This window comes from Mastomys coucha, unplaced genomic scaffold, assembly GCF_008632895.1.
Source record: "Mastomys coucha isolate ucsf_1 unplaced genomic scaffold, UCSF_Mcou_1 pScaffold9, whole genome shotgun sequence".
Taxonomy (NCBI): Eukaryota; Metazoa; Chordata; class Mammalia; order Rodentia; family Muridae; genus Mastomys; species Mastomys coucha.
In genome coordinates, this window is record NW_022196915.1 from 7,479,868 (window position 1) to 7,502,905 (window position 23,038).

Below are 23,038 nucleotides of genomic sequence, written 5' to 3' on the forward strand. Positions count from 1 at the left end.
CCCCCCACTGCAATGAAGCAGACAAAACAGAAAAATAAGGAAGTTTATTAAGGACATTTCTAGCCCACAGCTAGGGCTCATATATGGCTCTATGAGCAACTGTCTGACCTCATCCCCATTCAATATGAATGACACTAGAGAGGCCAGGCCACAGGTAGATCCCACTGTCTTGACTAAAGGGGCCATAGCAAAGGGCCCTCTGATGCGTAGGCATTGACAGAAAGATTGCTGGGGATGAGGAGGGGAACCATTGAATACATTCTTCTACCCCTTCCCTGGACCCTCTCTTCCTCATCTCCCAGGTTCATAGGTCAAAGGTACCTAGTACCATGTGGGGTACCAAGGGAGCCCCTTTATTAGGCCCTACAACTATGGGAAAGAGATGGATGCCCCTCCCTTTTCAGCCATTCCAATCTTGGGGGACCACTGAGGTAGAGGGGTAAGGGGCCAGGCCACGTTAATCCCCCTGTGGGCTCTGCTCTAAGGCTTGCCCCTCAGTGAAGTTAGCAGGCTTTCTGCTGGTATGGAAAGACTGGGGGGCATCAGCCCACACTGGAATGCTGCAATTCTTCCCGAAGCCACAAGGGGGCTGGCTGGCCAAGCCGACTCAACAGCTTTGATAGTTCCAAGTTATGGTTCCGGAAAAAGTCCGTAAGGAAAAGGCGAGACTGATGGGAGAAAAAAAGTGAGAGGAGAAACAAACAGTAAAAGGTACAGCAAGGTCACACCCTGAAGGTGGAGTGGCAGCTGTAACCCAGGTTCCACTTACCTCCATGTCCATGTCTGGGTACCTCCGGCCTTTGCTTCTCCCAAGACAGCGAGTCTTACCACCTTCAAGCCCCTGGCACCAAAATCCTTTATCTTCATCAAACCTACTCAAAGGAACAGGCCATTAGGTGTCAAGGAGAAGGGAAATTCAACCCCACAAGTACACCTACCCTCCTAGCCCACAGGAAGACATGTCTCTTCCAAACAGAACCTCTTTCCCTTTCCCCATAAAACCTTCTTTCCCTTGGCTTATGCTCTCCCACCTGAGGGTCCTCGTGTAGTTCAGAAAGGGGGTGATACCCAGGAACTTCTGGATGATCTCCATTGAGGCTGCTGGGTTGACACGAAGTTCCTGCCCATCCATAATCAGCAACTGAAGGGACAGAAATATGATTCCCTCTCAATTCTTTTTATTTTTAATTTTTTTATCTTTAATTTTTTATTTATTAATTTATTTTATTTTATTTATTTATTTATTTTTTTGAGACAGGTTTTCTCTGTGTAGCCCTGGCTGTCCTGGAACTTACTCTGTAGACCAGGCTGGCCTTGAACTAAGAAATCTGCCTGCCTCTGCCTCCCAATTGCTGGGATTAAAGGCATGTGCCACCACTGCCTGGCTCCCTCTCAGTTCTTAAGAAGACTGGGATGAAGGGAAGGGGTACCCTAATAAGGGCTTTTGTGAGACTGTACCTGTCCAGAGGGATAGTAAGTCAGCCAGCGTTGGAGATGAGTAGAATAGTAGCCAGGAACGAGACAACGGCTCTGCAAGGAGCGAAGTAGCAGAGGGGCCTGAGAGGAAGCTGAAATCACTTGGTAGAAGGTATAGTTCAGAGCCACAGGGTCTCCATGTGCTCTCTGGTGCTGCAGGACAGAGGATAAAAAGGGCCAGGTGCCGATTTAATGGTGGTTCTGGCCATATTCTTGTCTGGTGACAGCAGCATCACTACCCCTCCTTAAAGGACTACTTTAGTTTCCCGACTCTCACTCCTTTCTGTGTTTCTAGTAGGAACTACCTTCTCCACCTCTTCCTGAAGGCCTAACGTGTCCCTCACATCAGACCAACCTGGTACCAGGAGTAGGCCCTGTCAGCAGGGTTGATGAGTACAGTGATGATCTTAGCTCTTGGCAGAAGGGCAGCTCCCCGCCGTGGTACAACCTCTGAGTCAAAGTAGGTGGCACTTTTTTCAAACAGGAAGTCAGTGCTAGCATTGGAAGGAACAGGGAAGAAGTCCATATACCTACAGAGTAGCACAGAAAAGAGAAGGTCTTAGCGGCAAGCCCAGTCTTTTGTGAGCTGGCAGAAGCTGGTTATCTTTTGGAGAAGGCAGTACTGCTCTGAGGAACACACAAGGGGACCCAGTCTCACCAGTCGATACCCTTGTGGTAATTAGGGCCATTGAAGAACTGAATTTCCTCAAAGGTGCTGGGGCTAGGGAAGCTGCTCGTCACAGCTGGGTGCAGGCTCAGGAAGAAGTGAACAGCCGTGGTGCCTGTAGGGAAGAGAAAGACCAGCCTATTCAGGATAGCAGCCAGCTGAACAGCATGAGTTTGAAGGAAGTAAGAAAATACTCACTTGTGGGTTGTAAAATTCCCTTCAGCTAAAGCAAAGGGGGAGAAAGAAAGCCTGAGAGAGGCCCAGGGTGGGGTCAGCACCTTTCACCCTCCACCTTATCAGAACCGCTTGTAGACTCCCCTCCCCAGCACTCAGGACTGAGTCCAGGCCTTTAAAAATGGTGGATGCATAGAGCTGTGGCCTCTGACCTCTTTGCTTTTATTTTGAGATTAGGTCTTACTAAATTGCCCAGGCATCCTTGAATATTCTCTGGTAGCAAGGCAGGGACTGAAGCTGACACTCTCCTGTCTCTACCGCCCAAACTGCTGGGATAACAAGCCTTTTCAACCAAGTCTTGTTGTCTAATTGATCTTTGAGACAGGATCTTATGCAGCCTAGGTTGGCCCTGTACAGCAAGTGAGACCTTCTGACCCTACCTGCTCTACTATACTGGCTTTATGATGAGGCTGAATCCAGGGCTCTGTACGTGATCAGCAAACACCCCAGCCTCTATCTATCTATCTTTTAAACTCTGCAGATGGAACCAGGTATAGTGGTTTATAAATATAATTCCTACACTTGGAAAATTGAAGCAAAGAGATCAGAGGATTAGGTTTGGCTTGACTAACGAGACCCTGTTTCAAAAACTAAACAAATAAAAACCACAAAATTAAAAAAAAAATTGTAGTGTACACCTTTAATCCCAGCACTTGGGAGTCAGAGGCAGGCAGAGATCTCTGGGAGTTTGAGGCCAGCCTGGTCTACAGAAGAGTTCCAGGATAGCCAAAACTATACAGAAAACCCAAGAAAACCAAAACCCAAACAAAACAAAACAGTTAAAATAACTGATTCCCTTAAACTGTCCTGCACATGTGTATACACATGCATGCAAACACACTAAATAAATATAATTTTTTTAAAAAATGAAGCCGGGCAGTAGTGGCGCATGCCTTTAATCCCAGCACTTGGGAGGCAGAGGCAGGTGAATTTCTGAGTTCAAGGCCAGCCTGGTCTACAGCGTGAGTTCCAGGACAGCCAGAGCTACAGAGAAACCCTGTCTCGGAAAACTAAAAAAAGAAAAAAAAAAAAAGAATCCTTTTCTCAAGAGACTTGATTAATGAGAAGTAGGAATGAGAAGGCAGTATAAGATAGATTGGCTATGAATAATTTACCTGTCTTCTGTGGTCCCACAATGAGGAACTTGGGGAGTCGATCACAGGTTTTCTCCTTGGACCAGATATCTTTGTGCCTCTTGTCATCACAGGGATTCTGAAGGTTAGGCCACGAATCTGATAAGGACTAATCTTGCAAACCCTGACCCCCATTCAGATCAGGTCAGCCTGAGCGCCATACTTACCTGCCACAGGGGGCTTCGTTCCTGAGGAAAAAGTTCAAAGTACTTTTGTGCAAGAGGGACAGGAGGAAGGGTCTGTAGGCGCAGTCGTGTCCAGCACTGGAGGAAGCGCACCAGGCTCTCAAAGGTGTACAGGCCCAGCCGGTCATTTCCATAGTTTGACAGGTGGGTCATAAAGACACTGATCTGCAAGAGGATGCCTGCCTGTGAGACTTAGAGAGCCCCTATCTCAGGACCAGCTTTGGTGCACAAAGGCGCTGGCTTGACAACACTTTGGCTTTCCAGTCTTCTGGTTCCCTTTTGTCACCTTACCGGATTAAGCAGCACTGTCAGAAAGAGCTCTCCACCTCGGATGCTTCGATCTAGTTCACGAGAGCCTCCAGGATACTCATTATAGAAGATCGTGTGAGTGAAGAGGCCACATGTTTGCCGGGGGAGCACCTGAGAGGAAAAGAAGATAGATACAGGGATAGACGAGATGTGACAGGTAAGATGGAGAGCAGATAAGGACCAACATTAGGATGCACTGGAGTTCCCTGGGTTCAGAGAGGCCTGGTTTGAAGTTATAGTAAGAAAATTTACTATATTCGGGGCTGGAGAAATGGCTCAGCAGTTATGAGCACTGCATTAATTGCCTGCTCTTCCAGAGGTTCTGAGTTCAATCCCCAGCAGCCACACGGTGGCTCACAACCATTTATAGTGGTATCGGATGCCCTCTTACAGCATGCAGGTAAAAATTTTTTTACTGTATACATTATCATATTTTGTGGATACCTTGGGCTGGCAGATGACAAGCCACAAATCAATCCAGTTTGAAGGCTGTCTAAATGTCAGACTTTGATTTGTAGTGGGAACTGTGTAGTGGGAATCCCTCACCATGATGCCATTGTGAATGAAGCCACGGCGGTAGCGAGCAGGGCGCAGATGGGGGTACTCCTCAGTGCTGGTCACCTGGATGCCCCATACAGACTTCCAGGCCTCATAGAGCTGGGTGTGGATGGGGTACACGCCAGAGTGGTGGGGGGCCACAGCATACCCCAGATCCGTAGGAATCCCATGCTCCTGGGAATGGCATAGACTCTCACCAGGACCTGGTGAAGTTTGGGGAGTAGAGGGTAAAGAGGGTGGGGATGCCTCCAAAGAAAGAAAACTGGAAAGGGTAGATACAGGTATCCACAGTGGGGGGCCAGGGGGAAAGGGTGTTCAAAAGGAAACATTATGTCTGGGAGAAAGTACAGGAAGGATATTCAAGAGTCTCACCAAAGCAAACTGTTTGTTGAGCCTCATCTGATCGGCCAGCACAGAGCGGTTGTGGAAGAGGTGTGGCTGCATGTGACTCCACATGTGAGGGAACCACCAAAACTCTCTGCGGTGCTTCAGCAGCATGTCATCGCCTGCATCCTCCTCTTCTGTCCCTAGGACCACACACTGACTGCTGCTCACAGCCAGGCAGCCCCTATGCCCTTCATTTTCTAACAACTCTGACCATTTTCCATCCTTCAGATATTACTGACTCCTGCCTAGGGCCTGAGGTTTTCTGTTTGCTCCACTGCCTGAGTGGTCTTCAGCCACCTATGCTAATCCCAGTCCATCACTAGCTCATCACTGAAATATGTCCCTAAACTTTGTCCCTTTCTCCAAATTGTGTGTCCAGGGACAATACTAAAGAGACAGATCAAACTACAATGGATCAGAACAGGGGGATGAACTCACCAGTATGATAGAACTTGCCCGAGAAGCCCAGGTTGAAGGTGAAGTTGGGGACTAAGGTCCTGAGTTTGTTCTGAGTGGTCAACAAAGCCTGGAAGAAATAGTAGAAAAATGCCAAATCAGGAGAAAACAGATTGACTGAGAAATATATAGTAAGTAGCTTTCTTCCCAACTATAAAAAGTAGAGAATGTATCTATGCCCATCTCAGAATCAATGCGGGTAATCTGACAGCCAGAGGTGGTAAATTTCCTAGCAAAATAAACAGGAGAAAGAAAAACAAAAAAACCAAAAACCAAACCAAACCAAAAACCCAAAAACCAAAAAAACCAAAAACCAAAACAAACTGACCTCAACATCAGCCACCTTCATGCGAGTACCTTCTTTGCCCACAAAGATGTCATCAATGTCTACTAAGATGTAGCGGTCAAGGTCCAGGCAGAGGCGCTTTCCAGTGAGGTATGCAACAGCATCAACAAAAACAAGTTTGTGAAGCCAAAAAGAAAGGCCATGGCCAAACAGCACCCGCTGTATGCCATCATGAAGCCCTAAGTCCTGCACCACGGTGGGGAGCCGGGCTCGCCGAAGAACTGGTCCCGGCATAGAAAGCTCAGCTGGCCGATGGCTGGCAATAAGCACAGGCTCATAGGTGCTGTGGTTGGACTGGAAGATGGTCCAGTCATCACCAGGCAGTGGTCCTGGCTCCAAGCGGCTAGGGCGGGTGAGATGTAGAAGAGGAGCAGAAGGATTCACTTGGTAGTCCCGGAGCCCCAAGTTTGAGTGTAGGAAAAGGGGAAAGCCCTTAAGTTGGGCACTCAGTAGGCTATGCTCATGGGCTCGGAAAAAGCCAATAATGCCCACACCATACTCCACACAGTACCGGTCTAGCAGTTCTCGACTCCAGGCATCCAAGTTGACATACTTTAGAAGGTTCTCATAGATGACTAAGACATAGCGGCCATGAGTATGATCAGTCAATGTGGGCATATCCCCTCGGCCAGGTGCTAGCTCTGTGCTGTAACGAAAGCGACTAGACTCCAAGATGGCCACAATCTCCTGCCCCAGTTGTGAGTACGCACTTTCCACAAACACAAGGACCACAGGTTCTGTTCGAGTTGTTTCTGGAGGCCTTGGGGGCCGAGGTGGGACTGGTGGCCTTGCAGGGCCAGGGCCAGCTGCCCCACTGCTACTACAGTCTCCCAAGGGCAGAGGCAAGGGTTCCTTGGCCTTGGGGCTGGTGGACACGTAGTAAGCCAGGAATCCCATGGAGACAAGACTGAAACCAATCAGCAGCAGTATGAGGCGGTGCAGTTCCAGTTGCCGAGCAGGGCGTACCACCTTCCACAGCTGGAGCATGGCGAGAAGAAGGGAAGGAGGGATAGGGACCACCTCAGGAGATGGGAAGGATGAGTTCTGTGGACTGGAACTGTCTCAGCAGGGGAAGAAATTCTCTTAGGGTCAGTTCCCTGATGAGATGAATGCAAACGCTTTCAATACAGGAGAGGGGAGGCAGAAGGAGCAACAGGGTGTACTGGACAGAATCCACGGGTCTCAGGTCACCATGGCCCCTGGCCCATGCCTCATGCTTAAACTTGAGCTCCCTCAGCCCCAGTGGAGGTTCTTACATCGGACGGCAGTGAAGTCCACAAGCCAGGCCCTTACAATCTGTAAAGCAGAGACATTGGCGGGTTACTTCTTCCTTTGAAAGTCTGTCATTAAAGCCGGGCGGTGGTAGTGGTGCCGCCTTTAATCCCAGCACTTGGGAGGCAGAGGCAGGCGGATTTCTGAGTTTGAGGCCAGCCTGGTCTACACAGTGAGTTCCAGGACAGCCAGGGCTACACAGAGAAATCCTGTCTCAAAAAAACCAAAACCAAAAAACAAAACAACAACAAAAAGAAAGTCTGTCATTAGCCATTCTCCTTGTCCCAACTCTTACCCCATGTCTATGTAATAATCTCTTCTGTGTGTGTGTGTATGTGTGTGTGTGTGTGGACGCGCACACGCGCGCATATAGAGCCAGAGGCCAGTATCAGTGTCCTCCTTTACTGCTCTCATGCCTTCGAGACTGTCTCTCACTGAACCTGATGCTCTCTGCTCCAGTTAGAATGGCTGGCTAGCAAGCCCCTGGTCTCACTTCTCCATGCTGGGGATGTATGGGTTTTCATGGGAACTGGGAATCTAAACCCACACCCTTGTGCTTGCACAACAGGCACTTTCCCTACAAAGTCCTCTCCCTAGCCTACACACTTTGTTCTTTAGAAAAGAGTAAAGCTTATTTAGAAGAATATAAGTTGGATCCCATACCTTGGCTTCACTTTCTTAGGTAATGTCCAAATTCCCCTGTGTTCAAGCTGGGGCAGTAACTCAAGTTATGAAAGAGTCTATCCACAGAGACCAAACAGCCAGGAGGGTGAAAGAAATTCCCATCCTGTGTCTGAGAGGTCCACCAATGAGTGGGAGCTCTGGTGGGCTCTTGACAACAAGTGGATGTCACATCTTAGAAGTCTCATGATCCAACGAAACCTCAGATAGGAGAAACTTCCTGAGTCTTAATCTCCTATGACAATCACATCCATTACCACAGCCAACAGTACTAACGAACTTGCAGTCATGTGCACGCTACAGTGGGGGGACTTAAGGAACGATGAGAGACAAGCATACTATTAGCTCCTCAGCCTAGAACTTGGGAGGCTTTCCTTTCCAATATTTGTAAAAAATTACCCCATACTCTCTCTCCACCACCAGCAGAATCAGCAGAGAAGAGAAAACGCACACCCGGGGCAGGGCATGTCATCACCAGCACCTAGCCAGAAAGCTGAATCCAGAGTCTCTCCCTTTTGCTTCTCCTCCCTAAATTAACTGAGGCGCTACTATCTCCTCATTCCAGAACAGCACAGGAGCTGCTGGGCAACAGACCGGAGGAACATGAGGGACAAGATCTAGGAACAGAAAGTGACTTGAGGGTCAGATGACCAGAAAACAGCTTTAAGGAAATCTTAGCCTGACAGTTTCTTTTTCTCAAATAAGACTGCTGCAAGTTTACAGTCCCTTTTTATTTTAGTCAATCTCAGAAAGGTCAGTAGCTGGCAATCCTGCTCTAAGACAGAATAAAAATTGATGGGGACTGAAGAGATGGCTCAGAGGTTAAGAGCACTGGCTGCTCTTCCAGAGGACCTGGGTTCAATTCCCAGCACTAACATGGTAGGCCATAGTAATCTGTAACTCCAGTTCCAGGGGATCTGACACAGACATACATGCAGGCAAAACATGATACACCCGAAATAAAAATAAATTAAAAGGAAACCTGTGATGGAGCTGGAGTCTCAGTTTAGAAGCAAAGCCCATGTTTATAGTGTGTGAGGCTCTCAGTGCAATGGCTGAGAGAGGGAGATGAGGAGACAGGGGAGTAGCAGTAGGAGGAAGAGGTGTAGATCATGGAAAGAACTGAATTCTTTTGTTTGTTTTTATAGACAGGATTTCTTTGTGTAGCCCTGGCTACTATATAGATCAGGCTAGCCTCGAATTCTGCCTGCCTCCGTCTTCTGAGTGTGGGATTAAAGGCATGCACCACCACTGCCTGGCAGGAACAGCTGAATTCTAACAGGGAAAACAGCAGTGAGAATTCACGGAAAGTAAGCTAAACCTCACATGTATCACTGGTTTAATAATAGTATATACAGAGTGCTTGCAACTTGTTGGACATTCTTCTAAGAGCTTTGCATATACAGACAGACCTGACTCTGGCTTATTACAACCTGCAAACGAAGCTGGGCTGTAATGATGCACGCTTTTAATCCCAGCACTTGGGAGGCAGAGGCAGGGCAATTTCTGAGTTTGGCGCCAGTCTGGTCTACAGGATGAGTTCCAAGACAGCCAGGGCTACATGGAGAAGCACTTCCTTAAAAAAAACCAAACCAAACCACCACCAGCAACAAAATCAATGTGCAAATGATAAACATTTAGTATAAAGTGTACTTCAAATGGTTTTGAGTTTTGGTTTTCAGTGGCGGTGATGGAATACATGGTCTTGCACATGCTAGGCAAATGCTTTACCAGGAGTTACAACCCCAGGCCCTAGAATTTTAATCCTTTTCTAAGGTAGTGGATTTATAGACACAATGCTTTTTTTTTTTAGGTTTATTTTTACTTATGCATTTTATGTATATAGGTCCTTTGCCTACATGTCCATCTGCACACCAGAAGGCACCATAAGATTGTGAGCCGCCATTTGGGTGCTGAAACCTGAACTCAGGACCTTTGGAAGAGCAGCCAGTGCTCTGAACCACCACCTCTCCAGCCCCAACAATATTTTTCATTTGAGACACTGCAAGTGCCTACTCAGCCACACAATCAGGTTAAGTAACTGGCGTCACAGAGCAGAGGGCGTTGATAAGCTCTTGTGGTCAGTAGGTTAGATGTACTATCTGCAATTTAATTTAGGATATCTTAAAGGTTTATCAGTAAATCAAGAAGCACCTGCAATTAATGCCAGCTCTAAGAGTTGTGAAAACACACATAACTAGTATTAGTTTCATTTTACACACGCCTAATTTCAGGCCCAGAGAAGTTTAGTAACTTACCCAAGATTACAAAGCCCCGTTTGTGGATGAACTGGGATTCAAAGGTCAGGTCTGTCAAACTCCTGTGTTGTAACCACTGTATTTTAGCTTCATACCTAGAGGAAGCCGGTGAGATTTAGAGAGGGGATCATGTGAGAACTTTTGGTGGTGGTGGTGGTGGGGCAGTGGGATGACTAATGTTGGAGGAAGAACATGGTGTGGCAGTGGAAAGTTTCTGAGGAAGGAGAAACCGAAGGGTCGTCAGCCAAAGTGGGCAGCAAAGACAGGGTCAGGGTGAGCTGGAGGTGTGGGCCCACCACTGGATAAACAACAGAGCCCATGCTGTGGGAGAAGGACCTGACCTTGAGGACAGAGGGACCCTCCTGCGGGAACTATGGGCTCGCCTAAGAAACGGGGAGCCCACAGGTGGGGGAGCTGGAGGAAAAGGGGCATGGGTGCGGCCGAGAGTTGACATCCAGACAGGAACCGGCTGGAAGAACCTGTGTGACCCGGGTGGAGTGACCGGAGTGAGGCAACTGAGGGGAGGCCAGCGGCTGGGACACCGGGCAGGGGTGCACAGGGCCAGATGGGTGGTCGCCCAGGACCACCCTGCGGGTGGTTTCGGTGGCGACACGCGCGGGAAATCTGATGGGGAAAATTGAGGGCGACCGTGGACGGGAGGCTGATCTCAAGGATGGCTCACCCGATGGAGTGGGCGGCGTCCCCGCTGTCCCCGGGCCCCGCCGCGTCCCGGGGCCGCCCGGCTTCCCTGCTCGCGGGGCCTCGGGCCGCGTCGCGGCGGCTCCGCCATCTCCGAGCGAACGCTCCGCGGCAGTCGGGCCCAAGTACCGCTCCCACCAGGGGAAGGCGGCGCGCTGCGGCTCCTGGTGCCCGCTTCGGTCCGCGCGCCCCACGAGCCTGGCCGCCGCGCGACCGGGATCTGGGATAAACCAACGGCCCTCCGCAGTGCTCAGCCCAGCCGCAGCCTCCCAGGACTCCGGCCTCGCGCTCGGCCCACCGGAGCGGACCCCGTCCTCCACGCCGGGTGGCACAGTCTGCGGAGCGTCGGGGCGGGCCCAGGGCCCAGGCCTGTCCACTCAGCCCCGCGGAGGAGGAGGGCGCCCGCGTACCAAGGGCGGGGCCACCTCCGACTGGGGCGGGGCGAAGGCACGGCCCACCGCTTAAGAGGCCACTTCCTCCCTGCTACCCCCAATTCAACAGCCCAGGCTGAGTTTATGAGAAGTTTTCTTCCTTTCTCCCCAAGGGAATGGGAAAAAGGTATTTGTCTCCTTGTCACGCAAGGCTACTAAAATCCAAGCCCATGGCTACGAGCCTCCAACAGCAATAACACAATGGACTGTTTAAAGGTTATTTTATTAAATATCTTCAAGGTTTCATTGTAACAAAGCTATGAAGGGACTACCAACATTCAGAACAAACACTATTTTAAATTATTTCTATGTCATCATGCAAAAGTTCTGCATCAAATGCCTTCCATTTCCTGTTTAAAAGGTGGTTTGTTTTTTTAAATAGTCTATTAATAGTCTATAGATGCTGACATTAGCCCCAGAAGTGGAGTAAGAATGCTAAGAAGTGGGGGCTGGAGCAGCCATATGAAGCTATGGGTCTCAATGAGCTCTAAGACCATTTGTTGTCTTCAAGCCAGCAAAACCAAACCCTGTGGTGAAGGTATCTGTCGGCTGGCACTGCAGGCTGCAGGGCAGGAAGGGACTAGGGTCCAGGGTCTGAGGCATGCACGAGGTGCTTGAGGAGCCTGGCTAAATTCAAGCACCAGCACCTTTGAGTTTGTTCTCTTCTCAGCTGGCTCCAAACTCTGTAGTTCTGTCTCTTTTTCCAGCTCCTGTGCCTCCTGAAGGTTATCCAAGGAGCTGAAATCTACCTACCTTTCCCTCCCAAAATGCAGATAATATGCAGCTGTCTGGTGGGAGGGAACCAAGACTCCGACCAACTGCTCCTCCGTTATCTTCTCTGTTATCTGCCTATGATACAGAGCTTTTCTTCCTGGAATGGAACTCCTTGAGCACAGAGAGGGACAATGAATGCAGGAGCCTTGGCTCTGGACCCCTTTTTGGGTACATGCAGGTGAGGGGGTGATGCCCATGCAGATTGTCCAGCAAAAAGTCTATACTTCAGTTGGTCAGTAAAGAGCCTCTTTAAAGAGGACATTTCTCACCCAAGCAGTCAGTTCAGTCTCAAACCCCAGGGAAGAGATGGACGTGCAGCATGGGAAGAAGGGAGGCAGCCCAGAGGGCAGCCAGAATGCATAGAAACTACCACCAACTCTTATCCCACTGCCTCACTCCTCCCATCCCACAGGGGCACTTGGCAGAAGGCCCAGGCCCAGATGAGGGTCAGCATGGGGACCATCACCATGAAAATACAAGACAAAGATGGTCCAGATCAGCACACAAACAGAACTGCCAAAAATAGCAAAAGGAGCCCTGGCCAAAGACGTCTGGATCTCTCCTTGTTACAACAGGAAAACCAACAGGAAACAAAGTAGCAATCCCTCCCCCTTCCCACCTGCAGAAATCAGGCCTCCGTCTCAGGCCCACGTGCATTGTGCATCCTCTAGAAATGGATGAGTAAGTGCATGTCAGACTAACACGAGGTTTCTCATCGGCTTTGACACACTTCTGCAGCACCAATTCTCTTCCTGTCTACACTAAGTGGAACGGTACAGCAAAGTCCAGGCCTTCAGTCCCGAGCCACGCCTCACAGCTGCCTCCACAGCAGGCTGGCAGCGCTGCATTCTCTCTCCCATGTAGGTTCAACAGCCATGGTGTTTGCTTCTTTCTCATACTAGGTGTCAATGCATGTTCTGTAGAAGTTCACTCCTAGAACTGGGGTGATCAGGCCACCTCTGGGGCTACAACCACACCATGGCTCTGTCCATGACCAAAGCTCTGTCAAGAGTCCTTGCCTGGTCCCCCTGAGTCCATGGGGGCCTGAGGCCAAGCTCACCTCTTCAGTGCTGGTGGGTGAGCCCACTGTTCATGCCTGGATGAGCATCACACAAACTCCTGCCTTCTTGCAAGCCCAAGGGCTATCAGTTGTTTTAAAACGCATCATGGTATGAATTCCATTTTTTTTTTAAACAATCTTATTTTCTTTTTTTTTTCTTAAATGTAAAAAACACCTCGGTACAGCAGAGACAGACACGAAGGGCGGGCGGGAGGGCTGCATGCAGGGGCGTGCATTGGCTGCTGCCGCTTTGTAATTGAATTGTTTTAAACCTCAAACGAACAGGACCGCCGCTGTCACTCAGGCCCTCCAGAGTCACTGGCTGTGAAGGTTCAACCTTCAGCTGGAATCTCCTAATGCCCCTGTCAAACAGAACAGGAGGTAGCAACAGAACAGAAGAGGACATTGAGAACACAGGTAATTCATGCAACTTTGGTATACCACACACTTGGCTAAGTCCTTGAATGGGCTGGAACAGGAGAGGCTAATATTTAAACACAATACTGTCTCACGTTTGAATGCCTACTCGCTGCTTTACATATAGTATCTTTTTTTGTTTGTTTTTTTTCGAGACAGGGTTTCTCTGTGTAGCCCTGGCTATGCTGGAACTCACTCTGTAGACCAGGCTGACCTCGAACTCAGAAATCCGCCTGCCTCTGCCTCCCAAGTGCTGGGATCAAAGGCTTGTGCCATGGCCACCTGGCTTTTTTTTTTCTTCCACATATATATCTTAATCCTTACAATCCATCCTGGAATGGAGGCAGGAACAACACTCCCAGTCTTTTGATAACTAAAGAAACTAAGGCTTAGCAAGGGAAGAATGCTTGCACCAAATCTGGAGTCTGTCTGATTACAGAGCACAGCTTATCAAAACTACGTTGCCCAGTCTGTGCCACCCCTCTGAGAGGGCCCATACTTCTCCCTAGAGAGCTACCTCCTACCCCTCTCTTACTCTTCTGACCTCAGCTACCCAAGCCATCTCTCCCTTTCCCAGTCCCTTGTCCCCCACCAGGAGCACCTGTGGCTGAGCTCACTGTAGCGGTGCGGCAGGGGCCCCTGAGCAGTGGTAGTGGACATTGAGCCACTTGCCGTCCCGGCGGTGCCACACCCGGGTCTCTTCTGACTGACTGGTACGAGGCCGACCCTGCCCGTCGATGTACTGAGTGAGCCGGATATAGGCGATGCAAGCTGCGTCCTCCCCAATCACGTGGACGTGTGGGTTTAGGATGGTGGTGTGGATAGGCTTGCTGTTCTTAGACAGGACTGCAGGGGGCAGGGAAGGGGAGGTAGCAGGCATTAGGCTTGGACACTCACATATTCCTGCTAGGCTGCACCTTCTTGACTCTAGCTCCAGCAGCCATTCCTAGAATTCCCAAGTACCCCAACATCACCCCCATCACCACCACCCAGAGGCCACGATCCTCCATTACATTAGTTTCATTCAAAAGGAAGAGAATGTGGGTGACAAGACTAGCAGCTACTCTTTTCATCAGGTATTATGCTGGGGTTTTACATGCAAGAGAAATGTATTTCTTTACTGATATTTTCTTCGCTATATGAAGGGAAAAGAAGACTCAAATCAAATACAATATTTAAACTCAGGACCAAGTGGCTCTAATAAAAACCTGTGGTATTTCTGCTTGGTTAGGTTGATGTTTAAAAGTCCTAAGCTTATTTTGCCCTTAGCTAAGGCTAGAAGAGAAGAACCATAAAAGCAATACATTCAAAATCAATTTGTGACTTAAAAAGAAAAAGAACATCAAAGTTTGAAATCCCCAAAGCACCCAGCTCAGGATCTCCCCCAAGTTCCCAGGGTTCTCTGGAGCTGGACTGCCACTCTTAGCATATGCCTTGCATATAGATGCTTGCATTCAGATTCCCTTTAGTTCATTCCAATACTACTGGGGCTGCAAGAGACCCACTTCCCTTAGAACTAAGATAAACGCTGCTCTGGCTGCTAGAATTACTTAGACAGCTAAGGGATTACGAAGGCAGCTACAGTGTGGAAAAAAATCACATGCGCAGTCAGTGGGAGAAAACAGTTACAACATAAACCCAGGGCAGAACAGGAGACACCAAGGATAAAGTGGACAAGAGGAAGGAAAACTGAAGAATGAGGGTTTTGGAAAGTAGAGGTAGAGATGGAAGTTGTGATGACTCCGGTCTGGGACTTCCAGGAGCTTATAGACCTCCCCTATCCAGATTCTTGGCTCCCTCGATGTCTAGGGCATCCTCGCCACAATTTCTGACCTCACAGTTCACCATAACTGCTCTGTTACTTGCTTACACATTCTTATCCTGTTTGCAATTTCCTTTACTGTGAACCCTGCAGACACAGATCTTCATTATTACTTGCTGAGATCATCTTGAATTAATCTTGAAGAGTTTACAGTCTGTCTCGGAGACAGGTGCTGCTTAAAGAAATACATTGACCCTAATGGTGATGACCAACAGTGCCTTGATACAGCTGCCAAGTGATTGGGCACTCAGCCCTTGAGCAGTGCCAGTTAAAAGCCAGTAGGGCACAAGGAAGCGAGCGAACAGAGCAGGATGCAGCGGGAAGGTCAGATAAGGCAAAGAGAGGTAACTAGGGTAAAGGGTGGGTAGGGACAGAGGCAGGGGTAGAGGGGCAGGCAGGAGTTTATCAGCAGCACGAACCCACTCACGATTCTCAAAGTAAAACTTATGGAAATCCATCCCCTCCACGAGGTTACCAAGGGCTTCTGGCTCAAAGGAAGTGAGGCCTGGGTCACAAATCTTCCTGCAGAAAAGAGGGCCGAGGGTGGGGTGGAGGGTAAAAACACAGCCTGTCAGGCCTCTATGGGATTACAGGCCTTGTTCATCAGTTATGTCTGTCCCACAGCAGGTTAGCAGCTGTGGGCTACAGCTGACAAGACAACACTCTTGAGGGTTTGCCTGCAGAGCCACTTAGCAGTCCTGCTCTCCCATACAGAGTCAGGATGACAGGGCAGGCTCAGTTGTGGGGAGTCTACCTAGAAGGAATCCGAGCCTATGTGCGTAGGGTTTGATTCGGACAGGGATTAAGGTCCAGACTGCACTTTCCACAGGATCAGAGACATTTACTGGGAAATAGAGGTGGACTTGGGAGACAATCTGAGGACAATGAGTCTTTACTCACGTGTAGGCCTCAAAGTCCCCATTGTTGATGGCTTCGATCAGTTGCTCTGTGATCTTAATGATCTCCTGTTTTCGCACTGTTGGGAGGAAAAATCCACCAATTTAACTGCTGTGCAACTTCCCTAGGGGCAAAAGAGCCCTCCTCAGTCCTTCAGGGATCCCTTGTGATCTTTGTCAAAGACATCCCCCTCCTGTCTTTTAAGGCCCTGTGCAGGAGGAGTAAGCCCCATCCTTCTCCCTACCCTCTTTTTTTTGGCATCTGCAGAATTAAGGGCTACCTCCTTTCTAAGCCCATCCAGTAGTTATGGACCCGCGACCTTTGCCACCTCTCCATCAACAACCGGGTTACAGAAAACATTTTGTGTTTTTAGCAGCTGAGGAGCCTGTAATGTCATTAACCCTCCCTCTAGTCAGAGTCTCTGTGTTAGCAGGGTTAGCAACTCTAGACACGGCTGTTCCCTGTCTCTAACCACTTCTTACACCAGAAAGGGCTCATTCAGGCTGCAGTAACTCCTGCACTTGTAGCCCTAACCCTTAGTCAGTGGATCAGAGCTTAGTCTGCCTAAGAACAAAATCAACCTAGAGATGAAGTTTCAAAAGGATGAACAGAGAGCTAGGTTTGATGCTTGGATCTTTTTACAACACTCATCTCATCCATGAAGGTTTTCAGGGAAAAGCCAGCTTTGACAGTTTCTCTCATGAAAGAGCTACACTGCCCTTGAATAAGCTTCAGAAAAACTAGAAACCTATACCAGTTCTCACATCAGGACATGTTCCTATAGAAACTCGAGGCAAGACTGAGAGGTAGGTAGGCTGATACCCTCCTTCCCTACCCAAGGGGCACATGGTAACATCCTACACTCAGACAGAGAGCCACTATTAGCAGAGGGTGACTCTAATGTAAGGTGAGCATGGGCTGAGTTCAGGCTAACCCTAACTGTAATTGGAGCCCCATGCTGGTCCAGGCTACAAGCCTTCCCTTACAGGCGCAAGAGGCTGCAAGACAGACAAATGTGAGCATTAGAACAGTACCAGCATGACATAGCTGAGCCAGCACAGCTGAGAGGAGTGTCTGGGAGGTGGGGGGAGCACAGCTCAAGGTGAAGCCAGGAGGTACCACTGACAGGTGGGCAGCCTGAATGGACAAGCAGGGGCTTAGGGGAGATAAGCTCTGTCCTTTGTCCAGAGAAACAAGCAGGTATGTCTACACAACACTTCCTATGAGTTCCATCAAATTTATCTGAAGGACCTGACTGGGGTCCTATGGGTGATGAAGACTGGATTTAGGATACACAGTGTGGGGCAAAGAAACCAAGAAAGGTGCCTTTAACACAGAAAGAACTATAGACATAAACATGAATCTCAGGAACCCTGCCAGCTACTACTGTGCCTGAAGTGGGGACCCCCTCACCAACCCCCACATAACAGATAAGGAAACTGAAGCTCTTGGAAGCTAAGGCACTTCACAGACTTTTAAAGGTAGCATAGTTGGAATTTATGTTTCCTTTTGGGACAGGTCTCACTGTATAGCTAGACTGGGCCAGAACAAAATGGAGATCCTTAGGCTACAGTCTCAGGCTCCTGAGTGCTAGGATTGTAACTGTGTATCACCACATTTAGCTAAGATTCAAAATCAGGTCTGTCTCATTCAGAGCCCATGCTCTTAAGATGGCTGACCCACAGAAAACACTATACCCCAACACAATTCCCAGGCTGTTACAATGTACCCTTGCCCCATTCCCACCTCAAGGACCTGACTTCTCATTGTTCTTCCTGGCTGTTGTCAAAGCAAAGCCTGCTTCACATCCCAGTGGTTTTCTACGCCCCCGCTTCCACACCATGGTTTCCCACCCACCCTTCTCTTCTCTGGTCTCCAAATGCAGGCCTGCCTGGGACTAGTGCCTCCAGCAGGCCCCCGCCCCTGGCAGACACCAGGCCCCTAAAGCTGACTAACAGGCAGCTGGGCTAGGCAGACTGCTCTTGGGGGAATCCCTGAGGGGCTTCAGGAAGAGCCAGGGAGTTGGAAGCCAGAATGTGCCTCCCTCACACTTACTGGCTGAGGAGCAGAGAGAAGGCTGGGGCTGCATGCCTGCAGAGGGGGCTGTTCTGTCCCGGGGGCTCCGTCCTTCAGGCACCAAGCTGCCATTCCCAGTGCGGAGCGGGGCAGCTAGCCAGCCAGGGCAGGGCAGGGCAAGGCAGAGCAGCCAAAACAAACAGAATAAGGCAGGTGAGCGAGCAAGCCGGACAGGACCCAAGCCACTGGCACTGCAGAGCCGGGGCAAGGTGAAGCCTGGGGCTGCTGTGGACACTGGACCACATCCCACTCAGCTGCCTCTGCCAGAGAGGCCTCCCGGCTGGGAACACTACAAAGGTGAGCGGATCTAGGCTTGCAGCTTCCAAAGGAGCATTAAAACAACTATACAAGGACCCCTGCTCCCACATAAGACATTCAAGAGGGGCTAGGCCATCAAGCCACAAATCCAGCAGTGAAGAACTCTTACTCTGTCAGCATCAAACTGATCTGACCTCACTCCCAGCAGCCCTGAGAGCACAGTTCACACTGACTTATATGTATACACTTTCCATGTTTTTGGCTCCCAAGGATATGGTGCTGCCCTACATCCTGTTTTTTTTTGATGGCCTAGCAGAAGGTCACTTATTGAAAGCATAGGCAGAAATTCCAAGGGGCCAACCCAAAGAACAGGAGAACAGATCCCTGAGTCTGGACTCCATGCTCCTTATTATACCTCCTGGCATCCTGGCCAGCCCCAAGTTTAGGCTTGTGATCATCATAGGCCTTCAAAGACAGCTGAATGTAGCTTCAGACACCAGATAAGTTCAAATTCTAGCATTCTTGGCCAGAACTCAAGGCTAGAGTGGCCAACTCATCCCAGTTAACCTGGGGCTGTCCTTGGGGTTTTTGTTTTTTCCTTTCTTTTTCTTTTTTTTCTTTTTTTTTTTTTTTTTGAGGGGAGAGGTGAATGGCCAGTTAGGTGTTCTACCATTGACTTATACCACAATCCTTGTCCTCATTTTAAAACTCAAAGTTCTGCATCCTAAGAAATGCATTGGTCTTGGGAAAACCAGGCCCTATTTCTACAGATGCCTCTGCTCTGGGATGCCACATCATTATCCACAACAGGAATGACTCTCTAAGCTCTGGCCCTGGAAACAGCTAATTTGGCTGTTTTAGACTCTGGTGAAGGAGGGGAAGCCCTTTTTTGCTTGGTCTACTAGCACCAGACAAGGAAGGATCTCACATCTCAATGCATGGAGAGTAGCTTTTAGGTTAACCCCTCCTACAGTTAAAGGAGGTACCAATCCCAGTTCCAGGGACAGAAAAGACAGATGCCCCATCAATGCTGAGGTACCTAGGTCACGTGGGTGGGGGGTGTCCCTTCCCCTCCAAGGGCCAGTACCTACCTTTGAGCTCTTCGTCTTCTGTAGTGGTGTTGCAGCTCTCTGTGGAGCCCTGTGGGCCGAAGAGATATGTATGTGATCAGCCCTTGGAAGCTCGGAGGAACAGGAACAAGTAGGTTCCTACAAGAGTGTCTAGAGCAATCAGAGTTCTCCACCCTTGCTCCTTAATTAGAAAACTCTTCATATCTCAATGTCCCTTTCTATCATGAAAAGGCATTTCCTAGTCATTCATGCTAAAGCTTTGGTCAGCTTTCATCCTTCTCTTTCTCTTATATCCCCACCAGCCCAAAATTAAATTAAAATTAAATTCCATATAATTACAATTTTTAATCCAATTTTTAAAAATTAAAATACCTCCCCATTATTCAGCATTGTGCCTGTAACATAAATCCCAGCTCTTCTCTTCACCTACATAGCTAGCTACAATGCGTCCAAGCTGCCAACATCTTGCACCCAAATCACAACCACAGCTTCCAGCTCTCCTCACTACCACTCTCTACAATGCAGTCACACTGAACTTATAAGATACAACTGGATTTTATTTCTCACTTGATTAAAAACTAGCTTCTTTTTGTTTCAAGAATAAATGTAAACCATATTGCCAGGCACAGGTGGTATAAACCTTTAATCCCAACAATCAGGAGGTAGAGGCAGGCAGATCTGTCAATTCAAGGTTAGCTTGGTCTACATAGTGAGTTCAGGACAGCTAGAGAGCTATACGGGGAGACCCTGTCTTGAAGCAAACAAGCACCCCCACACCCACACCCGAGCACAAAGTAAGCCAGACTGAAAACCCTGCCTGCTTTTCCAACTTCTTGACTCTACTCCTTTGGCCCTTGCTCCTGGAGTTCAGATCCACTTGGTTCTTTCAGGTATTATCCAGGCCAAGTTTCTGCACTTGGAGTACGTGTCCTCTGCCTGGCAGCCTGCCTGTCTGCCTCCTTCCCACTGATGTTCATTTCTAGCTCAGATATCCACTCCTGAGAGGCCGCTCCCTGACCACTTAATTAAAGGCCCTGTTCACTCTCTTTACTTTGTACCACTTCCTTCAGGGCATTTATCACGACTAGATTTTATCTTATTTGATTATTGGTATATTATCCACTGGGTCTTGCCCTCCAGCCCCCTGCTCCCAATGAAAATTTGTTTTGTCCTCTCTAGAAAGCAGAGCCATGGCATTTAGTAATGTTAGTAAAAATTCAGGAGTGGGCCAGGCGGTGGTGGTGCACGCCTTTAATCCCAGCACTTGGGAGGCAGAGGCAGGTAGATTTCTGAGTTGGAGGCCAGCCTGGTCTACAGAGTGAGTTCCAGGATAGCCAGGGCTATACAGAGAAACCCTGTCTCGAAAAACCAAAAAACCAACCCCCCCCAAAAAAAATCAGGAGTGGGAAGTTATACTAAAGAGAATACTGCAAGGTCTGGCTATATTTTTGTCTCTTTGGAGTATATGTGTGTGTGTGTGTGTGTGTGTATGGTGTGCATGTATGTATGGGAGTGAGAGCAAGCATGATGTGTGGTGTGTATATATGTATGGGTGTGAGAGCATATATGGTGTATGCTGTGCATATATGTATGCATGTGAGAGCATGTATGATGTGTGGTGTGTATGTATGTATGGGTGTGAGAGCATGTATGGTGTGTGCTTTGTGTGCATGTATGGGTGTGAGAGCATGTATGATGTGTGGTGTGTATGTATGGGTGTGAGTACATGTATGGTGTATGCTTTGTGTGTATGTATGGGTGTGAGTGCATGTATGGTGTGTGGCATATATGTATCTACGGGTGTTTGAGTGCATGTATGGTGTATGCTGTGCATGTATGTATGAGTGTGAGAGCATGTATGGTGTGTGGTGTGTATGTATGTATGTATGCATGTATGTATGGGTGTGAGTGCATGTATGGTATGTGGTGTGTATGTATGTATGTATGCATGTATGTATGGGTGTGAGTGCATGTATGGTGTGTGGTGTGTATGTATCTAGGGGTGTGAGTGCACCTACGGTGAATGCTGTGCATGTATGTATATATGGGCTTGAGAGCATGTATGCACAGGTTTGAGAGCATGTATAGTGTAAGGTGTGCATGTATGTATGGGTATGAGTGCATGTATGGCGGGCAGAGATTGATGCTCTTTGTTTCCTTCAATTACTCTCACTCTGCTTACTGAGGCAAGGTCTCTGGCTGAACCCAGAACTTGTTAATTTGGTTAGACTAGCCAGCCAGATTGTCTGGGTGATCCTGTTTCTACCTCTTGTGTACTGGGACTCTAAGTAGGCCACTATGTGGGTTCTGGGGCTCACGCTTGCTCAGTAAGTACTTTATTCATCAAGTATCTCCAAGGCCTTTGTCTTCCCCTCCTCACATTCCTTCTCATTAAACTTCTTAACTCATGGAGGAAAATATTACTATCTGTAACTTGCAAATAAGAAAGCTTAGGTAGGAAGTGGTTAAGTGACTTGCTCAGAAATTTGTAGCCAAGATTCACACCAGATCAATCCAATTGTAAAGCTTAGGCTCAGAGCTGTTAAGCTCTGCCATTCCTCAGAATGGAGTAACTGACAGGCCCTAACTCCACAAACACCTCCGCCTTGGGGTACAACCTGCTTGTAACAGCCACAAACCTCTCAGACCCCAGAAACTCAGTTCAGTTGTTTGCTGCTGATCGAGAAAGAGCAGACTTGGTGGCCGCTTACTCACCTTGATCCCATCTGTAGCATTATGTACCACGGTGGTTTGTGGTTCCTGTGAGAGAAGATAAAAATTACCCTCCTGATTTGGGGACTTAAGCTCTTCCCTGAGGGATCCCCACACCCTTAGAGACCCTATGATGATCACTGAGGCCTGCCCACCAGCCATCCCTACAAGAAAAATATATACTGGCTTAACTAGGATCCCAGAGAGGTAGGAGACCCTGGATTTAGTTGACAGCACTGGCTGGTAAGGAGAAGCTTGGAAGAGGCAGGTTCTCAGGAAGCTGAGAGGGCAGGGGCCTCTGTACTTGAAGCTTGTTTGGTCTAAGGGTTCTTCCTAGATTGGAGCCCCATGGGGCAAATATACAAGAAGAGCTGTGGGATTCTGAGCACAGGTCAGGCCCTGCCAACAGTGTTCATCAAGGGGTGCACAGAACACGGGGACACAGGGAAAGCAGAAAAGATAGTTTCCCGGTAAGACCTAGGATGCCCTTGTGGCAAGCTGAGCTCAGGGAGGTGCCCTTTTCACCTTCCTTCTGTCTTCCCTAGGTGGCCCTATGGCACCAGATCATAACAAGAGGGATCCGCAGGAAATAGAAGGCATGGCAGGCACGGTAATTTGTCCCCCTGTTCCCTTCCTGCTAGCTCATCAGCTAGCCAGCACTAACAGTGAGAGCTCTGTGATATGCTGTACCTGCTGAGGAACCCAGAGAGGACTGAACAGACGGGCTCTCCAGGACCAGAGAGAGAGTGGGGAAGCCCAGTCCTCCCTCCTGTTCTTAACTATGCAAAGGAGAGGCTGAGGCAGGTACTACAAATAGGCTTCTAAGAGCTAATGATCAAGTACCAAGAGAGCTCCTACCC

General features: G+C 48.8%; 2 protein-coding genes across 22 annotated transcripts in view; both read right to left on the bottom strand.

Annotated features, from left to right (window-relative positions):
• Nucleotides 1–29: 29 nt before the first annotated feature.
• Ndst2 (N-deacetylase and N-sulfotransferase 2) lies at nt 30–11,065 on the bottom strand. Of its 4 annotated transcripts, XM_031361967.1 has the most exons (16): nt 10,645–11,064; nt 9,963–10,057; nt 7,008–7,047; nt 5,734–6,729; nt 5,388–5,475; nt 4,935–5,089; nt 4,551–4,736; nt 3,987–4,115; nt 3,678–3,860; nt 3,493–3,589; nt 2,135–2,258; nt 1,832–2,006; nt 1,459–1,629; nt 1,032–1,141; nt 770–872; nt 30–668 (listed from the first exon to the last, which is right to left on the bottom strand). In XM_031361967.1, the coding sequence occupies exons 4-16, from the start codon at nt 6,646–6,648 to the stop codon at nt 543–545; spliced, it is 2,562 nt and encodes an 853-aa protein (XP_031217827.1). In that variant the 5' UTR covers nt 6,649–6,729; nt 7,008–7,047; nt 9,963–10,057; nt 10,645–11,064; the 3' UTR covers nt 30–542. The 4 variants fall into 4 exon arrangements, with proteins under 4 accessions (XP_031217827.1, XP_031217826.1, XP_031217825.1 ...); XM_031361966.1 differs by having other exon boundaries at nt 4,935–5,083; nt 5,734–7,047; nt 10,645–11,065; XM_031361965.1 differs by having other exon boundaries at nt 5,734–7,047.
• Nucleotides 11,066–11,296: 231 nt separating this feature from the next.
• The window catches only part of Camk2g (calcium/calmodulin dependent protein kinase II gamma), a 60,877-nt gene continuing 49,135 nt past the window's right edge, over nt 11,297–23,038 (bottom strand). For 8 of the 18 annotated variants that reach the window (XM_031361970.1, XM_031361980.1, XM_031361974.1 and 5 more), the window contains 7 exons: nt 22,182–22,226; nt 19,488–19,536; nt 18,118–18,231; nt 16,066–16,141; nt 15,593–15,687; nt 13,945–14,189; nt 11,297–13,288 (listed from right to left, as the gene is read on the bottom strand). In XM_031361970.1, coding sequence (XP_031217830.1) covers nt 13,957–14,189; nt 15,593–15,687; nt 16,066–16,141; nt 18,118–18,231; nt 19,488–19,536; nt 22,182–22,226 — 612 coding nt within the window. In that variant the 3' untranslated portion in view covers nt 11,297–13,288; nt 13,945–13,956. Of the gene's footprint in view, nt 13,289–13,944; nt 14,190–15,584; nt 15,688–16,065; nt 16,142–18,117; nt 18,232–19,487; nt 19,537–22,181; nt 22,227–23,038 lie in introns of those variants that run through there. The other 10 variants (XM_031361987.1, XM_031361984.1, XM_031361986.1 and 7 more) reach the window with 3 other exon arrangements.

Excerpts from the sequence above, each read along its gene's own strand:
- Ndst2 (XM_031361965.1), bottom strand. The coding sequence starts at position 6,738 with ATGCTCCAGCTGTGGAAGGTGGTACGCCCTGCTCGGCAACTGGAACTG. Across the intron at positions 873-1,031 it reads AACTACACGAGGACCCTCAG|GTTTGATGAAGATAAAGGAT; the intron begins GTGGGAGAGCAT and ends TCCTTTGAGTAG. Across the intron at positions 669-769 it reads ACCCAGACATGGACATGGAG|TCTCGCCTTTTCCTTACGGA; the intron begins GTAAGTGGAACC and ends TTCTCCCATCAG.